Source organism: Protopterus annectens, chromosome 12.part0 (genome assembly GCF_019279795.1).
Source record: "Protopterus annectens isolate FY-2018-M chromosome 12.part0, PAN1.0, whole genome shotgun sequence".
Taxonomy (NCBI): Eukaryota; Metazoa; Chordata; order Ceratodontiformes; family Protopteridae; genus Protopterus; species Protopterus annectens.
Window position 1 is genome coordinate 512,046,451 of NC_056746.1, and position 26,464 is coordinate 512,072,914.

At 39.7% G+C, this 26,464-nt stretch overlaps 1 protein-coding gene across 2 annotated transcripts in view; it reads left to right on the forward strand.

Moving 5' to 3' along the window:
- The first annotated feature begins 236 nt into the window (after positions 1–236).
- The window catches only part of NT5M (5',3'-nucleotidase, mitochondrial), a 231,326-nt gene continuing 205,098 nt past the window's right edge, over positions 237–26,464 (forward strand). Inside the window, exon 1 of one of the 2 annotated variants that reach the window (XM_044089658.1) lies at positions 237–1,136. In XM_044089658.1, coding sequence (XP_043945593.1) covers positions 858–1,136 — 279 coding nt within the window. In that variant the 5' untranslated portion in view covers positions 237–857. The remainder of the gene's footprint in view (positions 1,137–26,464) is intronic. The other variant, XM_044089659.1, reaches the window with a different exon arrangement.

A 26,464-nucleotide genomic window follows, 5' to 3' on the forward strand; every position in this document is an offset into this window, starting at 1 on the left:
CTCATACCATGTTTCTCAGATGATACTTGGGTTGTACTGCAGCTGAAGAAAATGTATAATAAACTGCAGGGGCCCAGGGCAGTAGCAATTTTTCTTTGGATCCCGATTTTTATCTTTTTACTGGAAAGGAATCAATGGCTCTGCTGTAAGACTTGCACAGCTTATAATCCATTTGAAACGAAACACAGGAACTCAAAAGTTAGCACTACCGGGTTGAACTTGTTTTTCTATTTAAAAATAGTTTTGCAACAGCTGAGCTTTTCATTCCGTGATCACTTTTCGGTCATCATTGCAAAACCAGTGACTTCCAGTTTTTACTGCAGGCGCGAGACCCGCAGTGGGTGTTACTGACTGCTTCTCGCTCTCCTGCAAGCTTTGCAAAGGCTGCACTGCAGCACAGCTTATCTATTTACTTAGAATGTCAGGGCTCCCTAGTGCCGGAGTCCAACGCTACTGCAAAATTCTTGACATTCAGTGACCCTTGGAACTGCCGGTCAGTATAGATGCGTAATGCATACAAGTCCGGCAGAAGAGTTTTTTTTCACTCTTTTTTCCAAATTCTGTCGCACCAGAACCCACCTTTGCTTCGTATCTTATTTAGCTGAAGTATATGATGTCCCCTTTATCCCCATGATTGTCACTCAATAAGCTGTTTGCTTGTTTGATCAGCGTTACTGGCTGAACTGTTTTTCAAGGCTGCCTTTATTTCTGCTGTTGTAACTTTTTGTGCACCAGCAGCCCAAACATAGTCGGAATCTCAGAATCATTCTGTCAGGAACAGTAATATTTTCTGTCATGCAGACGGAGTGCAGTTTGTATATGATGAACGGGCAGTAGGATTATTAACACCATACATCATGGTTTTTCTGACAAGTCTTTTGCAGGGATGGAGGAGAGGAACTTTCCTTATGTTATCCAGTTGTAGTTTCTTGCAGATCCGCGGTCACAGTTCCCGTTCTAAGAAGAGTAATCGGGTACGTGTTTTGGTGGACATGGACGGGGTGCTTGCAGATTTTGAAGGGGGATTTCTTAAGAACTATAGAGCCACGTATCCAGATGAGCCCTACATTTCCCTGGAAGATCGAAGAGGATTCTGGGTCTCTGCACAGTATGGAATGATTAGGCCAGATTTATGTGTAAGTCAGTTAATTTTTTTACTACTTTGTATTAAACCATTTTTGTATTTTGAAGCCCTACGCAGGTCAGGTCACTACTCTCTTTTCAGCAGTTAGTGTACTGCTCAGAGTGCATCCTTACATTGGGGATTAAATACTTTTTTCGTGGTGGTGGGGTTACCACAGGAGTACAATTTACTCTCTTTACATTGCCCACAAACCCAGCTGTAATTTGGCAGTATGACGTTTTCTTTTTATATCCTGGTTATGGTTTGTGATTGTGACACTCATCCCAGTTTAGAGCATGGCCTACAGTCAGAGGTGCTGAAAGCTGTTGAAGGCTGAGGGGCAGAGGGCAACAGGGGCAATTAATGACGTGAAAAAGAACCATATATATATATATATATATATATATATATGTTTGAATGTATGTGAATATATACATATACATACAGGTATCTTACTCTACCTTATGAGAAGCAGACAACAGAATCTGAAATGTGTACATGCCCGTCAACGGAAGTGGATTATATGTATCTTGCTGTAACATAAAACAATAGAAATATTACTATTCTCTAGAAAATAGTATTTTTTGGTTCTTATTTCTAAGAACATCTCACTGATACGACTGAGAAAGATACTGTTTACCATGTTGAGAAAATACAAAATGTACATTTTTGGGAAATAGGCAAACTGGAGCATCCAAATGACTACATACGACCCATATGTTACCAATGGTGGCATCTATATGGTGGTACCTAGGGAAGAATTTCTATTATTGTATCATTACTTTGACTGTAAAATGCACTTAGATGGTGGTTCCTGCAGTAAAGGTGCATGTACAGTTTTGTTTTCTTATATAATGAAGTGAACTGCAAATGAGTCTTAATTGAGCAGGGGATTAGTAAGTGACAGAAAGTAATGTATTTGTTCCTCATTACAGAAACATTTTATGTCATTAGTGTACTTAAAATACTGACTATAAGTTCACTATAACACCCACAATGAAAACAGTACCATACAGACAGTAGCACTAAAGACTCATGAACTAAAGCCACTGGAAACTGTCCTTGAAATGTTATATATTTGTCTTCTTTTGAGATTTCATTATGGAATATTAAGGAGTCAGTGATTGAGTGTTCAGTTATGAAAAAAACTTAAAACTGCAGTTTTAATCTCAGAACTTCTTACTGTAGCATACCTCTATATTACACCCCATTGCTTTAGCCACTTGAAAGCATAGCATTATAGCCATTGCATGCTACAACTAAAAATGTATATATTTTTCTGATCAAATATGGAGGAGTTTTACTTCAAATGTATTCATAACTCAATAAAGAAGTATCCTAGGCATTACTTTTACTTGGTGCTGTGAGCAGAAGTTCACCACAGTACCCACAATGCAAATTGAGTACAATGCAAAATGTCAGTGTGGCAGTAAAGGCAAATGAGCTCAAGTTAAAGGCTCTGTCTGCATGTGAGATTATTACAAAATGTCCAAGTAATAACATGGTATCTGGTTACAAAACACACTTAATGGCTGCAACTGTAACCATAGAGCTTTCAGTACAGCCATGCTATTGAATTTGACCCCGTACGTTTGGCTGTGAGAGAGCATGGCATTGTAGCTACAACATATAACTAAAACATACATTTTTCCTGAAAAATAAATGATATTTTCACTTTTGAGATACTGCAGATCTATTACACACACACACACACACACACACACACACACACACACACACACACACACACATATATATATTCTGGACCTTAGTTTTACTCAGCCTTTTCTACAGAAGTCAAGCAGTTCTTAGGATGAACTAATATAGTACTAGACTGTGACAACAAAATCCCTCTGAAACATTAGCTTTACTAGCTGTTTATAATAAGTCATGTGCCAGATCCCTGAAGACAGCTCACTATAAAAAATGATGGGACATGTAAAAGTTACTTTGGTTCGAAACATACACATTCTGTCCCACTGGATTGTGCCACATTTGAGAGGGTATACTACCTCGGGTCTATATCATATGAGCGAATCTCACAAATTGCGAACGCTCAAAATATTGAATGTAACGGACCACGAACTTCTATTGTGGGGGGCTGCCCCCTCACTAGATATATATTCCATCTCCAAGATCGCACTTCAGTGAGGAAAGGGCAAATATTCCATTCTTCACTGTACAGCGATCTCAGAAAAAGCACTTTGAGGTCCGATACGTTCGATATTTTGAGCATTCGCAATTTGTGCGATTCGCTCATATGATGTAGACCCTACTACCTCTGACTGTGAAGAAATCACATCAGTGTATTAGTCCTATACCTCTGACAGATCTGCCCCCCCTCCCCAACAAGCTATATCAATAATCAGTCAGAAGTGATCCTAAAACTGCTGTTTGCTTTCATACACCACCTGCTCTGAACCTTTTGTGCAGAGGTCAAATGTTTCCAAGATGGAAGCCAAGTGTAGTGATGGACTGAAACTGCACGCCTCCTGAACCACTGGCTTTGCCAGCTGTGTACAAAACGCTATACATCAGTGCCCTTAAGACAGTTTACATTAAAAAATCAAGGGCTTGTAATAATGTATTCTGGTATAAAACACAATGTGACAGAAGGAGACACTGCCAGCCCAACTACCTGAAACTTTGTAAATAATTATATGCCATTTGTGAATGTCATCATGATTCATATGCCTATGTTACAATGTATTAGAACTGTATGTTATATGTATATCAAACTGCTGGTAAAGAAGTGTGTGTAAAGCACTGAGCTTAAAGATGTATACACAGTTTACCCTACTGGAAAAGCACAGGAATATGTGTATACTATTGTAAATGTATATAAACAGTGGAAACTGGAACCTAGAAGATTAACTTGCAAAACTGCAGAAAAATGGTTGCAATTAAATTATTTTATAACTGCGCCATAAAGGTTAGTTTCAGTGCAGCAAGGAGACAGGATGTCTAAAACTAGTGAGCCTTCTGCATTGCCATGTAAGTGTTTTATTGTTTTATGTCATCTAGCAGCTGCAAAGATTTGAGGGCTATGTATTTTTCGCAGGGAGAAGCTAAATGCTGGTAGTTTCTGACAATGGGAGTTTAGCTTGGGAACTAAAGTCAGATGACAAAAAGTGATGTCATGCTGCAAGTATCCCAGCAGTGATATTTGATATTAATTTAAGAACTCTCAGAGTGTGACTGTACATTTTGTATTTTGTCTTTGACCTGGCGCATCAGCTGGAAGCATCCACTCACCACATCTGTCTTGCCTTGCTGTAAGTAAGTTAACTAGGGTACAGTAATTTATTTTAGATACAGTTAGGAATAAAGTAAAGTATAGCTTAGATGTTTTGTGTATTTATTTGAGACTATCCTGCAATGTTGTTTTTAAATATTTCCTGTGTTTTGAACTCTGATGTAACTGTGAAGACATATTTAGTACTGTCTTGTTCATTTGTTATTTATTATTAAATATATGTAACCTGTCTTTGTGAGACATATTTAAACTCTTAGCGTGCTTGCATATCTGTTTGGTGACATTGTGCAGGCCACTCCTAATAGCTTTGCTCTTGGACAAACTACCATTTGGATTAATAGTAACATTACACAGTAGGATTGGACACCCTTTGTTAAGGGCCTTAAAGTAGCTGATAAGGGTTTCTGGTGGCAGTGATAACTATGTTTAGTCTGGGCAGAGGGGAGAGAGTAAAGCTGTGCCTGCCTTTCCCAGGTGTGTGTATATGTGTGTGTGTGTGTGTGTGTGTGTGTGTGTGTGTGTGAAACAAATCTCCAAGAGTGTGTGTGTCAGCTACTTGGGCAGGGACATGAAGCACTGGTTGGACAGAGACAGTGTTGGAGGACTTGGGTTGGAATCCTGGCTAAGGGCTTAACTCTATAGCTGTGCCAGAGGGGAGTCTTATTGGGGGATCTGGAGAAAGAGGGGGGGAAACAGCCCCAAACTGATTGTGTGGTCTCTGTGTGCTCTTAAGGGAAATTGTACTTTACTGTGTGTGTACTTGTCATCCTCCCAGTGTGTACGTCCCACACTGTTGCCAGTGGTGAGGATTGAGGCTCCTTGATTGCTGGGCCAGTGTTGAGGCTTCATACACAAACATACTGCCCCTGAGATTTTTGCCCCTTAAATTACCTTTGATTGTGAAGGAATTGCAAAGATGTAATGGTCATATTGCTCTTTGATAAATACTGTCATCCCCAACAAATCGTATCAATAATCAAATCAAAAGTGATCCTATAACAGGCATTTGATTTCATATATCGGCTGCCCCAGCCCTTTTGTCTGGAGGTCAAACAGTGATGCTGGACTTGGTGTATATAAGTTTGGGGGAAGGAAGTGCAGAGGGTCATGTTCTTTGCAAAAAAAAAAACAAAAAAAAAAACAAGTTTAAACGAGAAGAGTGATGTTTGAGATTAATTCTTCTCTTGCATTTTCAATCTTTTTTTTCAGTGAATTGGTACTCGATGTTATGAGGGTTGACATTCCACTAGGAAGCCCTAGTGAGAACTGTGCAGTCAAAGCATGTGTAAGTAATTGCCCTTGGTCCAATTACAATGCTTTTCTTGCAATGTCTAGTCTGCTAGTCATTTGACTAAAGCCTGGTGGGAAATGTAGAGTAATTTTGCAGGTACTTTTTTCCTCCCAATTTTGGCAGGAAGCCAAACAAAACTGTGGGCAGTGATAACAGTAAACACTACCCACAGCAAGGTATGCATGCCTTTTTTCACTTTTAGTCTTTTAGCATAATCAACATGGAGGGTTGTGCATACCTTCCAACTTGTTTCCTCTAGAATCCTGGACATAGCCAAACATGGGGGGACAAAATTGGGGACAATTACTTAACATTTACTCAAATTCACTTAAAAAAAGTTAATAGAACAACAGTTTTTGCATCAGTATGCAATTTATGAACAATAAGAAGTTTGAAACTAGCATCTAGCAATACTGATTTGTCTGTAATTTTCAGGTATTTACAAGAAAACCAGGAACAAGGCAAAAAAAAAAAAATGAGGCAAAAAATATGCTGTGCAAAGTCAGAATCAGTTTCAGAGATATCCATTTACATTGCCACATCTCTGCTTCTTTGCTGAAGAATTCTGGACAGTGAGAGGACAAAATTAGAGATAAATTTAAATATTACTAAAATTCACTCGGGAAGCCGCAGTGGTACAGTGGTAGCATTGTTGCTTCACAGCAAGAGGTTCTCCTGTTTGATTCTCGGCTGGAGTGCCCTCTGTGTGGAGTCTGCATGTCCTCCCCGTGGTCGAGTGGCCTCCGAAAGGCATGTGTGAATGGGTGTGCCTTCGCTGAAGGCTGGACGTCAGGCTGGCAACCTGGCACCATAAAAATCGACTGCCAATCATTAGTGGACCAGGGGCCTGCTGTGGCAACCCCTAACCGGGAGAAGCCAAAAAGACAAACAACTCTTAATTCACTTAAAATGTTAATAGAATAACAGGTTTTGCATGAACATGCAGTTTCTGAACAATATGGAGTATGAAGCGGATTACTGACTTACTTAAACTCCACAGTGATTTACCAGAAAATAAAAAAAAAATAATAATGCAAGGGGGAAAATGAGAAAAAGTCAGGGGCATTCTGAAGGAAAGTAGAAACACAAAAACTTACTCTCATTTGCACCTCTGCATACATGCACTCGTGCATACTCGCACTTATGTATGCTTGTGCACACTCACACTCTCTCTTGCTCTCTGTCACACACACACACACATACTCACAGATATTGAAGTTAGGATTTGCACCTCTTACGAGAAAAAAAAAGTAAACTGTATATGCATTCTGACACCAAATATCAGTATGCCATTACTGAAGAAGTAAGAAATTCTCACAAATGGCATTCCTGACTGTGCTCCTCAGTGACTTACTAGAAAATAAAAGTACAGGAGAGAAATGAGGCAAACATCAGGGACATTACGCTAAGTCAGTTGAGAGGTGCATCTTCATTGACACACGTGTGTGTGTGTGTATGTGTATATATATATATATAATGTACATACATACGTCTATGTGCATATATATATATATATATATATATATATATATATATATATATATATATATATATATATATATGCAGATGCAGGTGGTGCCAGTGGTGCAAGTTTTCTTTTTTTGTTTCGGATTGCATCTCAAAACTTACTGCAGCAAAAAATTAAGAAGCAACTTTTTAATGAAATCAAGCTTGTTTCCTTAATTTCTGCCAAACTGTAGTTGAATAAGTGTTCTTTTTTCTGCTGAAGCGTTAGCCAAGGGCACAGTTAGTGAATCTGTGTCTTGCCATTTTGTTCCAGCGCCCTTGCCTGCAGTGTATTTTTGTAGATGATGACTGAGAAATAGCTTAAGATTGGCCTGCTTTACTGCCTTATTGCTTGCCGGCACAAGCTGGCAGACAGTGACTATAACCTCTATTAACGTTTTAGATTTTTGCTTAAGGCAGACTTGCAACATGAATTGCACTACATGTATGTGTTTTAGGCTCTGTTGTACTAGAAATCGGTGATAACTACTGTCATGAAAATATTGAATTTGGGGAGTTGAACCCAAGAACTCTGGTATTCTATGCAGGTGTCAATGCCACTGGTTTAACAAGAGCCTCTGGATCAATATGTGTTTTTTTTTATTTTTTTTTACTTGAGTTGTTTATTCCTTTCAACTAGGTGTAATACTTAAAAGTTTAGTAAAACAATAGCTCAAAATGAATGTACCATTTTTATGTATTAGCACTATATTGAGATTTATTAACTAATTGGATGACTTCCATTTTTTTTTCATTTTCAAATTCAGCATCAGCTATTGTTTTTTTTTGATTGTCTATATATACTGGATGATTGTTAAATCAGGAAAAAGTAGTTAACATCAATTGAGATAATAGACACTTTATACTGGCCTGATAAGTGACAGAATGCTTGTGTCTGCAATTTTGGAGGTATTTCAGTAGAGATTACTCCAGCTGCCATGAGGGTGTGAGTCAGTTGCAACATGTGTAATTTGCTTTGTGAGATGTTTGTTTTTATACTTTGTGAGGTATGTGTTTTTATGTTGTCAGGCCTATCATTTATATTTTTTTGTGTTAACTAAATACTACCTTAAAATTTTCAGCAGCATATTCATATATTCCATGTCCAACATTAAAATTGGAAATAAGATTTGTGTTTACTTCACATCCCTTCTCTCTCTAGCAAATTACTGGCTTAGAGTATTTTGGGGTTTAATGCTTTTAAAAGAATATTGAGAATAGAGCGTGTTGTTGCTCTGGTCTTCCATGGTTAACCCATAGCTGCAGTATTATATGGTTTTGGTCTTGTTCAATGGATATACTCATTTTAATGTGATATTACTTTAATCCATATAAGAGGTTATATGATTGTGATGCTTAACTTTTCTTTGAATACCCTCATAAAAGAAGACAAAAGTTATTTTAGGATTATCCACCACCAAAGGTTAAACAAAGAAATATTTGATCTATATTTTTCTATCTGAAAAGATGATCTTTTTTCTTCGGTATTTGACTAACCATTGTTCCTGAAAGAATGCTTCCCTTGATTACAAAAAATTAATTGATTTGTATGCACCCATCCAAGAAAGTAATACAATTGTTACTACTAAAAGAATGTTTTCACCAATTTTGTCTTTTATACCAGCTCCAAATAGAACCACAAGTACCACTGGGACTTTACACTCCAGCTGTTTGCAGCTGTTTAGTTGGGAATAGAAAACTGCTGGTACTGCTGTTTGTTACATGAATCTTCCATGTTGTTCCTATTTGCAGCCCAGTATGCCAGTCTCGTCCATTATCCATTCCGTGCACATTTCGTCCATTTAGTAGCAGTGGCACAAGAGTAATTGGCAGCAAACTGCAAAATGTTTTGGTTTGCATGAAAATCATTTAAGGACAAAAATTTCTAACCTGACTTGAAACAACAAACCTTATGAAGCTGAAGCACCGGTGAGAAGAAGCTTTCTGACTCCCTGTGATTCTGTTGAACTTTGGTTTAAGATACTGGTTTCATTGTTTCAGAATAGCAAGAACTATTTCCAGATTATTGTAACAAGTGTATGAGTGGTTTCCTTTGTTCTTTGAATGAAGCAAAAACATTGGTCTACAGCAGCGAGCTTTTTATCTCATGGCCCACGTAAACTAGTTACAAAAATCTTGCGGCACACCAGAAAATATTTTTTTTGCCGATCTGACAAAAAAATGGGTATAATTTTGATTTACAAAATAAAAAAAAAATAATAATTACCTACCCTTTTTGCTCCAAAGTGAATTTTAAAGAAACTTTTGAAACTACTTTTTTATGATACTTTGTAATAAAAACAATACTAAAATAATTTTATTTTCCTCTAATTTACTTGCATTTAATATTTAATAAGATATCTGAGCTTGACATTGTTTTATAATGTCTTTTGTGCGAAGTCGAATTTTGGACTGGTGTAGTCTTAATCTTCTTCCAGGGTTTTCATGCTGTGATTTATTTTTGTTCTTAATATTATTCTTTGTGGAAACGTTTGATTTGCACAAATATGACTGGAGAAAGGATTAAATGCTTTTATTGCTTTTTTTTTTTAATTTTTTTTTTTTTGCAATATAGGCACGTTCACTTTTCAGAAAGAACCAAAATTAAATAGTGTCAGTTTTTTTTAAATAAACATGTTTATTAAATTCACATGTGGCATAGGCAGTCTTACATTTATATAAATGAAAAAGAAACAAAACGACACAACTTTAGTTGCAAACATTATACATCACTTATAATCTATCCAGTTATTGTCATTAAGCATTAAATGGCTCATTAAAATCCTGCCTCTTAAACCTCGTTCCTTCTCTGGATATATTGTTCTCACAATTCCCATTTTTTCCTATGTAGTTCGCTCCTTCCCTTTTCTAAAGATCCCAATTCTAGTTGTTTTATCTCTGTTACTATATTTACTCAAAACAAATCATCTCTCCAGTCAATCCAATCTACTCATCCAGCATCTCCAACGGTGCAGTTTGCAGGGAATCCCTAAAGTCTTCCAGCTCATTACACTGCCAAAAAATAATGTTCCCAGCCACCTCTTTGTTGCCTATCACATCTCCAATGTTTGCTATTCACCTGAGGAATAATACTTTGGAGTCTAATTTTGGGTATAAAAATATCTATGGAAACACTTCAAGATCATAAATCTTCTAGACTTCGTTGTTGCATATTTGGGAGATGTACATATATCCCTCCATTGTCTCTTTGTGAATTGCTTGTCCAGTCTCTCTTCCCAATCCTTTCTAAGCTCCTCTGATCTATTCTTATAATCATCATGCAATATTTTATATGCTTTACTAATTATTCCTTTTTTAATGGCAGCTTCTGTTTTAGATTATATTAAAAACTCTTACCAGTGCTGGTCCTTCTTTTAGGGCCCCCCTATTTCTTTCTATTTGCTTATACTCTGATATCAATCCTTGATAGGGAAGGCAGTCTCTAACTTGCAGTCCAAATAAATTCTTGGCCTCTTCCAATTTTATTACCTTTCCCTTTCTAGTTTTTTTTTCTCCCAGTTCCTTGGTCAGTTTTGTCCAGCAAATTCCATCTCCCTCTTGCCTATTACCTGTATCCCTAACCACAGTCATTCCTATCAGAAGAATCTCTTTTCTCCATTGTCATGATGGTTTAGTTCTTATTTATTTATTTATTTATTTATATTTGTTGACCGGGAGTGTCCGACTGGACATAGGTCCATTTTCAGCGGAGGCCCAGGGAGAAAAGCTCCACAGTTAAAATAGACAGTAGTTACATTGGATTACATAGCGATTAACAATTTACATAGCAATTACTTACAACATATTTACAGATGAAGAACATAGTACATCAGTAGACAACTAGAATCTTTATCTGTGAAGTACATAAGAGACATTAACAAATGTTACAAGAAGAAGTTCCTGCTGTATAATAAGTACTGGCTTATGAGCAACTGAGCTTGCTATAATCCATGTAGTTAGTGGAATGGAAAGAAAGGTAGTGGTTGGATGGGGTGGGTGATATTAGAGTGGGAGTTGCAAGGGCATAGCCAGCATGTTTTTAGGTGTGCTTTTAGTAAAGTTTTGAAGTGGGTGCATGATGGTATGGAGGTAATTGTGGGTGGGAGGGAGTTCCATAATTTGGGTATGGTGCAAGAGAATAGTGCTTCACCAGCAGAGTTATTGGCTTTAGTGATCTGCAAGTGATTTTTGTTGCTGGATCTTAGTGGTCTGGTGGTGCGATAGGATTGGAGTAGATTCTGGAGGGATGGGACATTTAGTGTATGGTTTACAAGTTTATGGGCGAGTGAGAGTTGATACCATTGAAGGAGGTGAGGGAGTTCAAACCAGCCCAGTTCAGCAAGTGAGAGACAGTGGTGACTACGGTAGGATGCCCCTGTGGTGAATTTGGCGATTTTGTTGTAGCAGTAATTGTAATAGTAATAGCAGTAGTAGTTCTTAAAATACTCTTTGCTGTTTTATGAATATAATACTCTGTATGATTCTTGTTCCACTCCCTAAGAGTCTGCATCCAAAATACCAAACCTCTCCTTATTTCTTGAGCTTCCCCCCTTGTATCATCATCATTCCTTTCTACTTTGAATTATAGTCTTCTGCTTGTATTATGTACAAAAGCCTTAACTGTGTTGCTCTAAAATACCCCCTCAAATTGGGTAATCCTAGTCTGCCATATTCTATTGGAAGAATCAGCTTATCCCACTTGACCCTTGCTGTCTTCCCTTGCCAGATAAAATCCTTCAACTCTTTTTTTTGATGGCTATCCACAGCTTCCCCTTTGTTTGATAAACATATACCTGACCTGTGTATAAGACTAAAGGGACTAAAAACATTTTAATTATTTGTATCTTAGTGTTCATATCCTTATAACTAAGCTTCCAGTTTCTCAAATTTTGTATTATCTGCTGTTTAGTCTCTTCCCATATATCTTTAGCTGCCACAACAGAGTCATTTCTAATCTGTACTCCCAAATACTCCATTTTATCATGTCCCCATAAATTTGGATATTGTTGGAACAATTTGTGTGTGGGTACATAATTTACCACTATTGCCTTTGTTTTAATTTCATTAATTTTGTATCCTAAGAAGATGTGAAACTGTCTTAAAATGTTCCACAACACTGTAATGTCCTTTTCTGGTTTTGTCATGTATAAAATAATATCATCTGCAAAGAGAGCCAGCTTTTTCTGACTACCGTACCAATTATATCCTTGGATTTTTGAGTCCCTTATTTTCTTTGCCAACGGTTCTTAATATAATGCAGACAACAAAGGGAAAAGTGGACAACCCTGCCCGGTTCCTCTGCTTAACCAGAAGCTATCAGAGAGGACCCCACTCACTTTAATTTTTGCCTCCAGTCCCTCATATATACTCCTAATCAACCATATAATTGTATCACGGAATGCAAATGCTTCCATTGTCCTGCTAATGAAGTCCCAATATACTGTGTCAAATGCTTTTTCTGCAGCAAGACCCACCAATAAAAGTGGTATTTTCTTACATTCTGCTTCCATCTGGATCATCAGTGGTTCCCTCTGGATTATTAATGTTCTGTTAATATTGTCAAATGTTTGCCCCCCCCCCCCTCTAGAAAACCACACTGATCCATATCTATCAATTTTGGTATCACTTTTGCCATTCATTTAGCCATTGTAGACATAAACACTTTATAATCATGGTTTAGTGTTGAAAAGGGCCTGTATGAAGCTGGATCCAATGTATCTTTACCCTCTTTAGGTATTACCATTATCACCACCTTCTTCCAGGATGCTGCTAGTTCTCCTCCTCTTAAAATACTGTTAAACAAACTCTTCCATCAGGTTTTCCCTCCTAACTTCTAAACTTCCACAGGAATACCATCCATGCCTGGGGACATTCCAGTAGAGTGGTTGTACTTAGCCATTTTTATCTCCACTCTTCTTATCCTGTTAGTAATTGAGCCTCATCTACCTCTAACTTTGGCATATTTAATTCTTCCATAAACATTGCTATTTACACCTCTTCTTGATTTCCATATTTCTCTGCTTTATACAAATTTTCATAAAATTTCCAAAATATTTTTAATACCTCTACAGGATCTCTTGTTATCTTCCTTGTTATAGGCTCCCTAAGCTTGGTGAAAGTACTTTCCACTTTCTGTTGTCCGAATAGTTGTGCTAAAAGTTTTTGTGCTCTAGAGTTATAGTAAAAAAAAAACAGTTGCTTAGCAGCAATCTTTCCAAACTTGTGGAAATTATAATTTTAATCCCTTAGTTTCTGTTTAGCATTTTGCAGTTGCTCCTTTTCTTGTTCTGTGAGATTTCCCCTATTTTGCAATACTTTTAACATTTTGTCAGTCCCCCTAAATAATTATTGTTACTTCTTAACCATATTTACCTTTCCATTATTTACACCCTAGTTTTAAACTCCACTTTAATTTTATCCCACTCCCTAGCTATATTTTCAGAAGAAAATGCCTTACAACTGTATTGTATATTTTTCACATATTATTCCTTCCTTCCACAGTGTGCTGCTTGCCCCTGGTGGTTTTGGACTCTGTCTTTACCCCGGGGGGGTTTCCCCCTCAGAGCCAGCCCTCATTATGGTGTTAATCCTAGATACGATTGATCCAACACTCTTGCCCCTTGTCCATTGAGGCGGTCTCAGGATTGGGGACTTGAGGATAAGGTTTTAGGGCCATCTTAGGAGCTATATTGTATGGCCCCTCCGGCTGTATCAAGGAGTTTGGCCTTAAAGTTGTTTCCCTCCTGTTAGGGCATCTACCTTCTCTTCTGGGATTCCATCCCCTGGTATGGTCATGTCTCAGTGGAAATGGATCTGGTTGCTGGTGTGGTATCTTTGGATCTGGTGGAGGTCAGATTGCCTCTCCACAGTGAGCAGTTGCAAACCTCCTTGGGATCAACTCCATCTCACTGACATCCACTCCCTCTTGCCTCTCCTCCATTGGACTTCCTTCGATTAGTCAACCCATGGGGCTCAAAATTACTGCTGTATAGCAGGAGGCCTCCTCTGCAGAGACAGGTCATACCCCTGTCTTACTACGAAAGCGGATGTGCAAAGGAAACCACGCTCTCCACATGCCTCATGCGCAATGCAGTGGAGGATGTTAAGAGGTGATGTGACTGAGGTGTCAGGAATGGTTGTGCTTTCAACTGCGGGGATGACTACAAACCATCCTTCACCATGGCTTGAATTTATAGATCCTCATTATTTGTTTCAGCAAGTGTGAGCAAGATTCTGTCTGCTGTCAGAGTGGAGTTCGAGGTCCCAGAGTTTGCATAGTAGGAATCTAAAGGGACCATATTCACAGTGGTTCAGAAAGTCTAGCCGTCAGAACTTGAATGTATTCTAAGAGGACAGCCGTGGCAGAGATGACCCCTTTTAATGGATGGGAGCCCAAAGCAGAGGAGATCTGCAAGACTGGAGATATAGCAGGCCCTTTACTGATAGAGGTTGCCTAACTGCTTCCCTCTGGAGGCAGTCAGTGTTTGTCCTTTTACCCAACTATGAAGACCATCAAGCAGGATAAATGGGTAAAGGGAATATCTAGAGGCTATTGCATACTCTTTTCCTTAACACCCCTAAAACAGAGACAGCAACTGTCAAATGTATCCCACCCAAGGTGGTAGAAAGCAAGATTACTTCATTGCTGTCCAAAAAGACATCCAGGAAGTCCCACCAGACCTGAGAGGGTCAGGTTTTTGTTTGTATTATTTTTGGGTCCAAAGAAAAAGCAGGAACATACTGAAATTTTGTATGTGTGTGAGACCAAGTTCAGGACGGTCATGAGGTAATCAATATTGCTTTCTCTCAGTGCAAAAGACTAAATGTGCTGTGTGGGCTGTCAAGAGGTTTACTTTCACATCAAAATTGTGAAAGAGTTGCTTGTGGTTACTTGGTCTTGACCTGGTAGACACATCTTATGAATTGTGACTTTCTATAGCTTACACATTTGTTCACAGTTATCTTGGACTTATTTCAATATTGGAAGGTAGTACACAAAAAACATTAGTAAAGACTACATTGTTATAGCTGTAGACTTTGTAAAGCACCGATTATTTGAACAACATATTTCTCTCATTAATGAATATTGTTGTGTTTTCCTATATATATATATATATATATATATATATATATATATATATATATATATATATATATGTTCTTGATTTACTGTTTAGTTATTTTATAATGTATAATAAACTGAGTTTTGTTTCACTGTTGGTTCTGTGATTGTCTCGTGTTTTATTGTAAGATAGTAGGTAAAATTTGTATTCAAAATAAAGGATTGCAAGAGAGTCAAAAAGGTTCCTTCGTTTCCAGCTGGTAAATAGCTGTTACCAATTTCAAGCATTGCCCTTTGGTCTTACCACGGCCCCCATGCTGTTGACCAAATGCATGTCTGTCATAGTGGTTCATCTATATTTGTAGGGATAGTTTTCCCACATCTGGGCAACTGGCTCTTGACTGACCCTAGAGTCTTACAGAGACCAGGCATTAACTTCTCATGTTGTACTAATCCTTGAATTTCCATAAATCTTTAGAAGTCAAACATGCAGCCAACTTGAGGATTATTTTCATTTTCTTCTAGTCAACTCTTGTGCTTCTTTCCTTCTCCCCAACATTTTTTTCTAAAATACTGGGAAAGGTTTCACAGGTACAATCTCTCTGTGGTCTTTATTACCAGAGGAGCAAGAAGCAGAATCTCCTTCTGTTTCACATGTCACTTTTTGTTGGACAATCCTTTGTATTTCCTCCTTAGCATGCACTTCATCAAAAATGATTTTCTTCCCTCCAGGGAAAAATACCTTGAAGACAGCTGGATTCAGCAGTCTGAATCTCACACCTGTGTCTTGACATTATCTGAATAGTGGAATGAATTTACTTCTCCTTTTTCTGGTGTACAATGAGTAATCATTCTCTACAAACACTCTGCTGTCTCCCACTTTTAGTATTTTGTCCTTCTGCCACAGTTTTGTCAGAATGAACTCCTTCTGCTGGTAGGATTGCATCTTTACTATTAAAGGTCTAGGTTGCTTTCTTATAGCTAGGTTTGTAGCATACACATGATGTGCCCTTTCAGCTAACAACTCCTGCTGTGGAATACCACCAGTCCAGTTACTTATTTGTGCTTTTATAACATTAACGCATTCTGTTCCTTCCAGCTTTTCTGGCGTAGCTGAAAATCTCCGGTTTTCCCTACATGCTCTGTCATCTAATTCTGTTATTTTTTTTAAACATCTCTTCCTGAGCAGTTTCATATTCAGCCAGCCTTTACTTAATTTCGACCTCTGTTTTTTGCAGCTTTATCATCTTATCCAAATATCTGTTTAAAGCTTCTTTCATTTTTTTCCAGCCTATTGTTGTTTGTGTTGCTGTACTGTATCAGTGATGTTCATCGTGTTTCACTGTTGCAATCATTACTCTTGGGTTATCCTGCTGGCAGGCTACCCTCAGTCGGCCAGAATTCCAAAGTCTAGGTCTGGCGTCGGTTGCTGTTGCCTCTTCCCTGACGTCAGTGCGCCAGGGGTATAAAAGATGCAGCCGACGCCATTTTCTTCAGTCTTTTTTGCCGCGTGGTGCCCGAAGCAAAAGCAGTTCGCAAGTGCCGGTCGGCCGACTCCTGAGATTTTCAAATCCGAATTTCAGAACCGAAGTCTTCATTAAAGCTAAGTACCCTGTTGGGGAAACTTTTTTCTTGCTCCAGACCGATGTCAGAAAAAGTTAACAATTGTATTTCTTGTGGGAAGCAAATACCTCATAAGGGTTTTCACTCTTACTGTATTCCTTGCCTAGGCCCTGATCACAACGTTGCTAGCTGTCGGTTTTGTGCTAGATTTAACCAACGCACTATTAAGCGTCTGTTTGATTTTGCATTTTATTACTTTGGCCGAAGATTTAATTATATAATGCCGTCAGACCAGCCGACAACCGGAGTTTACAAAAAACGCAAGGACAAGGAAAAGGATAGGCATCCGTGGTCCAAAACCAACGATGAGGCCTCTGTTAGGCCAGTCGCCGGTTCGCCGATTCTCAGTGAAGCACTTTCGCAGCCCCTGGCACCCACTACCTCAGAGCCACAAGGCCGCTTCCGCCTCCCACATGGAGCTGACTGGGCCTCTGGACACTTAAGGTATTGGACACTCGGAAATCATTCTCTCAGATGGGTCCGGAGCCGCTGAGCAGGCATCGGTTTCTGAGGGTGTCTTCAGACCTACACAACTATATATTAAGCCATCTTCAGCTTCAAAGACAAAGACCTAAAGCAGCTCTAAAGACAAAGAAACAAGTACAGCATTCTCCTACTCAGACTACCATGCCTAAAAAACAGATGCTCAAAATGGCCAAAGATCTACTTACTTTGATCAGGGGCTCCCATCCCCCTCCTGATAAGAGGCCTAGGCAAGAGACAGAGTATGATTCTTCTGATCAGGTTTCTATTTCCTCTGATTCATCTTCTGAACAGGATTACTCCATGCTTCCCTATGAGGATTCTGATGCTGAAGAATCCATTCCTTCAGCCTCTCCTCTTGAGGATTATTCTTTTGGGGAAACTCTGCATACCATGAGGGAGCATTTCCATTGGGAGAGCCAGGATTATTCTGAATCTAAGAAAAGGCTCAGATACTTTCTGCTACTTCCTCAGCACAGACCCCTTGCTATTCCTCCTGTGTTAGACATTGTAGATGATGTATTTTCAGAGTCCGGCCTGTCCCCTGACTCTTTACCCCCTGCACCTGCTAAGCCAGACAGATACTACAGGGTTTTGGATTCTCATAAATTCCTATATAAAACCCCCGCTGCTGACCCAGAAACTATATCTCAGGGTCCCAAAGGGGTTAAAGCTTCCACTGCAAAAAAATCTGTCCCCTCTGATAGGGATTCTAGGGCTCTAGACAGATGGGGGAAAAAAGTCTACACTTCTACTACCTTGGCTGTAAGGGCTTTAACTTGTCAGTTTCATATGCTTAAATATCAGCAATATTTAATGTCTCTGCTTAAACAGAAATTGTTGACAAATACTGAATGTTCAGAGAACAAGGAATTGCAGGATTTATTGCATGCAGCTGAACAAGTGGGAAAGCATACTTTGCAATGTGGTTATGATTCACTGAAGGCCTCCTGCAGGGCCGCTGTTACAGGTTCTGTTATTAGAAGGCATGCTTGGCTAAAGGAACAGAATCTGCCTGATCATGTTAAAGCAAAATTATTAGATGCACCATTGCAGCATGATACTTTGTTTGGTACTAAAGCAGAAGAAGTTTTGAAAAAAATGGAGGATAAAGCAAAATCCATGCAGACAGTCAAGGATTTCTTACAGGTACAGCCACCCAGGTTTAGCAGGAACTGGCCTTCTAAAAATTGGTCCTTTCCGGTGTCAGACAGACCACAAAGAGGCACATAGAGGCAGATACAGGCGTCCCAGAGGCAGATCTCAGCCCCAAGGCTCATACAGGCCTAAACAATGGGGTGCTCCTACCTCCAAAAGCGGAGAAGATAAATCACAACCTTACAGGAAATTGTCCCATTGACTTTCTTCTGCCAGTTCCAAGCACTTTTCTTTTGGCAGCCCCCTTAGGGGGAAAACTAGCACTTTTTTCATCAAATTGGCAAATGGTTACACAAAACAAATGGGTCCTGAACATCGTGTCCCAAGGCTACAGGTTCCATTTTCACACTCTACCAAGGTCAAAAGGTATGCCAGACCTGTCACACAATCAATGGGCAGAGGCTCAAAAACTAATTACAGCCCTCATGGACATGAGGGCCATTCAGCATGTACCACAACAAGAGCAGGGGAAAGGATTTTACTCCAGGCTTTTCCTAGTACCCAGAAAGGACAGAACCTGGAGACCAATTCTGGACCTGTCTATACTAAATACATTTCTGGAAGTTCCAAAATTCAAGGTGTTGACTCTACAGCAGCTACTGCCCATGCTGGGCAAGAAGGCTTGGCTTGTAACTTTGGACCTAAAAGAGGCATACCTACATGTCCCAATCAGGCAATCTTGCAAAAGATACCTCAGATTCATAGCTGGCTCAATGCACTACCAATTCTCTGCACTGCCCTTTGGCTTATCTACTGCGCCCAGGGTCTTCACAAAATGCCTGGCACCAGTAATTGCATTTTGCAGACAGAGAGGAATTCAAATATATCCCTACTTGGACGACTGCCTAATTCAAGCAGAGAACAAAGACATTCTTTTAAAGCATCTGGCCTTTGTAAAAAGATTACTAACTGGCCTAGGGTACACAGTAAATGAAAAGAAATCAAAACTGGTGCCCTCTCAAGAGATAATATTCCTTGGTGCAAGCGTAAATACAACTGCCCAGATGGCTTATCTCACGCCAGACAAACAAAAGCAACTGACTTCTTACTTCAAGAAATTGGAAACAAAAACCCACTTATCTGCAAGGAAAATCCTGCAGGCCCTGGGTTTCATGGCATCCTGCATTCTACTAATTCCATATGCCAGACTGCATATGAGGAAACTACAATGGTATCTAAAAAGTGTTTGGACTCAGCATTGCCACAGCCTGGAGACAGTAATTGCACTCATTCCCTGCCTGCAACAGGAGTTTCGATGGTGGGCAGAAGCCTGTCACCACAACAAGGGTCTGCCATTCAGTCTACCCACAGCCAGACAGACACCGACAACGGATGCATCAGATTATGCCTGGGGGGGCCCATATGGCAGGAAAATGTATTCAGGGCACATGACCTACAAACCAGATGCATCTTCACATCAATCAAAAAGAGATGCTAGCTGTTCAAAATGCCCTGACAGCTTTCAAGGACCTGCTTCATCCAGGACAGCTACTGATAAAGACAGACAATACTACGATCATGTGGTACATAAACACGCAGGGAGGTACACATTCCTACTCCCTCTGCAGACAAGCAATGACCTTATGGGACACAGCATTGGCTTTTCACATTCACCTGCAAGCACAATTCCTGCCAGGAAAAACAAATACTCTGGCAGACGAACTAAGCAGAAACCTCATGGATCCCCATGAATGGAAACTGGATCCACAAGTCTTTAGCATGATAATAGGGAAATGGGGATGCCCAGACATAGATCTATTTGCCTCCCCCCACAACTGCCAATTGCAGAGATTTTGCACAAGGATTTATCACAAGCAAGCATGGAAAGTGGACGCCCTATCCTTCAGCTGGAAAAATCTAACAGTATATGCCTTTCCTCCACTGCCTCTCTTTCCCAGGGTACTCCTAAAGGTCAGACAAGAGAAGCCAAAAATGATACTGATTGCACCAGACTGGCCACGCTAGCAATGGTACCGAGTCCTAAAGAGCTTGTCTCAAGGTCCAGTGTGGATATTACCTCAAACTTCCCACTTGCTGACCCAACAAAATAATCAGATCCTGCACTGCCAATTCAGGACCTTAAATCTGGCAGCATGGCGGATAATGTAGCCATTCAGAACACCCCTCTTTCAAAAGCTGTTATGGATGTTATCTTGGAGGCCAGGAGACCCAGTACCAGAAAATCTTATGCAGAAAAATGGAAGAGATTCTGTGCTTGGAACCAGGAACAAGGCATTGACACGTGTGCACCAAATATCCCTCAGATTTTACAATACTTAACTGAGATGCTAAACAAAGACCTTTCTTTCTCATCTATTAAGATTCATGCCTCTGCCATTTCAGCCCATTACAATACAGAACCACCTATCTTTTCTCATCCTTTAATAAGGCATTACCTCAGAGGGGCCAAAAACATTAGGCCTCCAAGGAGAGCACCAATTCCGGCCTGGGACCTCAATTATGTTTTGGAAAAACTCACACTGCCTCCTTTCGAGCCAGCTTCAACAGCAGATATAAAATTATTATCCTGGAAAACAGCTCTACTCCTAGCAATAACAGCTACAAGGCGAGTCTCAGAGTTACAAGCACTCATGGCTGTGGAACCTTTTTATCATTTTTCATCCAGAGAGGGTTTCTCTGAGGACAAACCCTACATTCATGCCTAAGGTGGTATCCAGTGTGGCCCTCTACCAAACCATTCACTTGCCTACGTTTTATCCAAATCCACAGAACAAGGGTGAGAAAATTCTGCATTCTTTGGACATACACATGCAGTTACGCTTCTACTTGGACAGAACTAAAACTTTCAGAAAGACTGAGCCACTTTTAGTGTCATATGCTGCAGGATCACAAGGAAAGGCCATCTCAAAACAGACTATTTCTAAATGCATAGGCCATTGCATCCATTTCTGCTATTTTCAACATGGCAAATCAGTGCCTGAGGGCATTAGGCCTCATTCCACTAGAGCAGCAGCCACTTCAGCAGCCTTCCTCAGAGGAGTACCAACCAAAGATATCTTAGAGGCTGCAACTTCGAGTTCAGTGCACACTTTCACAAAGCACTACCACTTACCTCTTTACTCTAAGTCCGGAGCAGGCTTTGCCACTGCAGTTCTGCAGGGCCTTATAGCCTCTCCTAATCCTATTTAGCCCAGCCACCCATCCTTCGCTTTGGGATTCAACCCAAGAGTAATGACTGCAACAGTGAAACACGATGAACATAGTACAGTTGTGTACCTACCATAAATGTAGATGTTCGAGTGTATTCACTGTTGCAGTCCAGGTTACCCACCCACCATCCCCCTTCTCTTTGCTGGGACTTATCTGCACTTCTCTATCCTATACAACCTATTTGGTGTATTTTCTTGTAGATAAAGGAAATGTTATTTTTGTGCATGCATTTTTATTGGCATATTTTTTCAGCCTACCAATTTGGGGGCACCTGACATCTGGGGCAAGAAAAACTGAAGAAAATGGCGCCGGCTGCATCTTTTATACCCCTGGCGGACTGACGTCAGGGAAGAGGCGACAGCAACTGACGCCGGACCTAGACTTTGGAATTCTGGCCGACTGAGGGTAGCCTGCCAGCAGGATAACTCAAGAGTAATGACTGCAACAGTGAATACACTCGAACGTCTACATTTATGGTAAGCACACAACTGTACTTTTTGCTTATTTTAACCAGGTCTGTATGTAGCTGTCTTATGTCTTCCTGTAGATTACTGTAAGTCATGCCTGAAGGTTGCATTGCTTTTTGCTGAACAGCTGCAAAACGTTCCCTAGTTAGTATTTCTTCCTTACTTTTTGTAGCTTATTTTTTCCAGGTCTTCTGTATTTCTTTATTCCTGGCATCCAGGTGGTGCACTTACTAGCAAGTTACTGAAATTTACCAGTAAACACAAGTCATTTGGCCTTCTCTGCTGAGTTTCTGTTTTCACACGGGGAGAGCTAGAAACAAGTTGTTACTCAGTGTGCATCCATCTTGGAAGCAAAATAGTATCTGTTCATCATTTATTTATTTTTATTTATTTATTTATTTATTTACATTTGTTTATCTGGAAATTCCAACTGGACGCAGGTCCTTTTTCAGAGGATTCCTGGGGAGAAAAGCTCCACCTCATGTACATGATAAATAGAGATACAAATTTGCAGCAATAGTAAACAACATTACAGGTTGTTGGCTTTAATACAATAACAAGAAATTGATTATCAACAGTATATACAGTAAATGTTGCAAGTTAAGATAGTTTCTTGTCGTTTATAATATTAGTAACAATGTTGTCAGACAAGATGTTAAAGTATGTAAAGACAACTAGCTATGTCTGACTGTGGTTAGTAGTGGCAGTAGTATAGTTGGGTTAAAAGTCTAGGTGTGGGGGAGGTAAGGGTGGGGGTGTCAGTCTGGATTAGAACAAGGACAAAGCCAGTGCAAATTTAAGTGGAATTTGAGTGCAGTCTTGAAAAGGCTGCTGGAAGGTAAAGTAGTTATAGAGGGTGGAAGATTGTTCCAAAGTTTAGATATGGTACATGAAAATGGCTTCTCCTGCTGAGTTTTTGGATTTGATAACAGTGAGTTGATTTTTGTTGCTTGATCATAGGGGCCTAGTGGGGTGATAGGGTTGGAGAAGGATTTGAAGGGAAGGGATGTTAAGGGGGTGGTTAATAAGTTTATGAGTGAGGGTGAGTTGGTTAAAGTGAAGGAGTTGTGGAAGTTCTAGCCAGGTTAGTTCTTTAAGGGAGATACAATGATGGCTGCGGTAGCAGGTTCCAGTGGCAAATTTAGCAATTTTGTTGTAACAAGCATCCAGCTTGTGTAGGTCTGTCTGTCTAAGGTTGGTAAGTATTGGGGATGCATAGAGTAGGGTGGAGATTAGCTGGGAATTGGCTATGGAGATTCTAGCCGCCTTGGTTAGGAATTGGCAGCTTCGATATAATGCACCAAGTTTCTTGTGAACTTTTTTTATTGTGAGAGATATGTGGTTGTCAAATCTAAGTTTGTTATCTATTTCCACACCGAGTAATTTTGTGTGTTCTGATGGAGAGATGATGGTATTGTCTTTGGCAAGAATGTTGAAGTGCGGGTGCTTTGGGTGGCTTTGGAAGGTTGGAACAGGAGAAGTTTTGTCTTACTTGGGTTGAGTAGATGCTGAGCATTGGATAGCCAGCTTTCTACAGAAGAGAATGATTCCTGTGTGATTTGTTGTAGTTCTGGTAGAGTGGGGGCAGAGCGGATGCGAGTAGAGTCATCTGCGTACTGTATAAGAGATGCTTGTGTGGTGGCAGTATGTAGGTTGTTAGTGAAAAGTGAGAATAGCAGAGGGCCAAGCATAGACCCTTGGGGAAATCCGAGAGCAACTAGGAGGTGAGGTGATATGTTATTGTCCCAGATTACTGATTGCTGGTGTCTGTGTAGATAGCTGTGGAACTAGTTGCAGGCTGATTGTGAGAAGGAGAGGTTGGGGAGAGTAGAGTAGTAGCTCATGAGATACCATATCAAAGGCCTTTGAGAGATCTAGAAATACAGCAGTAGAGAAGAGGCCATTGTTTTTGTGATGAAGTATAGTGTTGGTGAAGGAGAGCAGAGTGGAGGTAGTGCTGTGATATGGCCTAAAACCATGTTGGGTTTTGGAGAGGAGATTATTAGCTAGGAGGTAGTTGGAGACCTGGGTGTTGATACATTTTTCAGGTATCTTGGAGAGATGGGAGAGGATAGCAATAGGGCAGTAATTGGAGAGGTCAGTGGAGGGGGTGCCTTTGTAGAGGGGAATGATGTGGAATATTTTCCATATCGAGGGAACATAGCCTTCTGTTATGGAACGGTTGATTAGAATTGAAATTGGGTAGGCTAGTGTATCAGTATCAGCTGCAATTTTCAAGGATTCAGAGGGAAGGTTGTCAGCTGCGAGTTTGGTGGGTTTAAATTTTGACAATAGTCTTTTTATGTTGGAGGTAGGTACTGAGGTGAGGAAGAAAAAAGGAATGGGGGGTTTAGGGTTTGGAGTTGGGGGGCTGCTGCAGGGAAGTGTTGTTTGTTTAGAGATGTTATAGTTTCAGTGAAGTGTTTGTTGAAGGATAGAGCAATACTGCTGGAGGAGGGGGGAAGGGACTGCTGGGTGGTATCAGCCTTCCCTGGGTGAAGGATAGTGTTAATGGTGGACCAGAATTGCTTAGGGTTGTGGTTGGTTGAGTTTAGGATGGATTTATAATAGAGGGATTTGTCTAATTTTATATGCTATTTGGCTTTATTGCGCAGTTCGAGGAATGCTTGCCTATGTGAGTTATTTTTTGTTATTTGCCAGTGCTCCCAGGCCGTATCTCTGGATTTCATTAGGGTTCTGGTGGTCTTTTGTAACCATGGGACACGCCTGAATCTGACTTTGGCATTTCTTACAGGAGCATGGGTGTTTAGGATGGAGAGGAAGGTACTGTTGAAGAAGTGGACAGCCTCATCTAGGTTAAGGTATTTTAGTGGTGACAGTTAATTTTTTGCAGGGAGGAGATGAAGGAGTTGGGGTTGAAGTTGGACTTGTTCCGTATTTGCCTGTGGATAATGGGATTCAGACTGTTTATGTGGTGCCAAATTAGGAAAGTGGGGGAGTGGTCACTAAGACTGTCAAGTAAGCAGCCTGCTAGGTAAGACTGAGGGGCTTTGTTGACTAGGATCCAGTCAAGTAAGGTATGATTATTAGGGTTTTTGTTGATTCGGGTAGGGGAATGAATGAGTTGAGTGAAGTCATGGAGATTAAGGTAAATGGTTGGGAGACTGTTATTACAGGATAGCCGGTTGATTTCTTATCTCTGTTAACTCATCCTCTTTTTGTAATCGATAAATTTGCCAGTGTACATGAAGTTAAGACAAATGGATCTCTTATCCAATCCAAAGATGTTATGCCAAGTGAGGGGAAAATATTTTTCAATATTTGTACTAAGTACTCTTAAAGTTTGTAAAATGACATCTATAAGATTTCCATCCAGTTTGCAATTTTTCATTAGCTCAAACATTTCTACTGCATTTTCTCTTCCGATTCTTTCTTTCCATAGCATTCGTTTTTCTTTGAAAGCATTAATTTTGTTGGTGGAAGTAAGAATATTTTCATGATCTCCTTGCATACTTTTATTAAGTGTGTTCAAAGATTGAAACAAATCATCAAGAAATGCAACTGTATTGCACCAAAAGCTTATCACTGAGAAAATCGGCTAGATGAGATTGTTGAGTTGTCAAAAAAGTTAGAACTTCCTCTTTTAGTTCATAAAATCTTGATAGGTGGTTATCTCGTGGTTGAGTTCTAACTTTTGTATGTAATAACAACTGTGTGTGAGAAGCTTCCATTGAGGAACACAGTGCTGCATACAGTCTCGATTGTAATGGCATGCTTTTTTATATAATTATTGGCAATTGTGACAGTCTCGTCTAGGTCTTTTGTCAGCTCAGGTACCAATGATTTTGATACTAGTACTTCTCTATGGAGAAAACAATCAGTAAAAATAATTCTAGGATTCTTTTTTTGAGCTAGTGTAACAGATCCTTTTACACTTGCTGACACAGAGCGGATACCATCTGTGCAAATACAGATGCAGGAATCTCAAGGCAAGTTATAACAATTGAAGTAATTATCAACAACATCAAAAATATTTTGGCCCTTCATTGTTTCTGTGTGTGGTCGACAAAATAAAAACTGCTCTATAATTTCTTCTTTATAAATAAATCTGCTGAATGCTAGAAGTTGAGCTTTGCCAGTGACATCAGTTGATTCATCCAGCTGAATAGCAAACATATCTGCTTCTTTAATGTGAGATATCACTTACAACTCAACCTCTTGGGACACGTCCTGAATACGTCAACAAATGATGCTGTCTGACATAGGAATTTTTAAAACCTCCTTTTCATATTCTTCACCAAACATGATATTTACAATTTTATAGCATGCTGGTAAAAGTACACATTCTGCAATTATGTGAGAT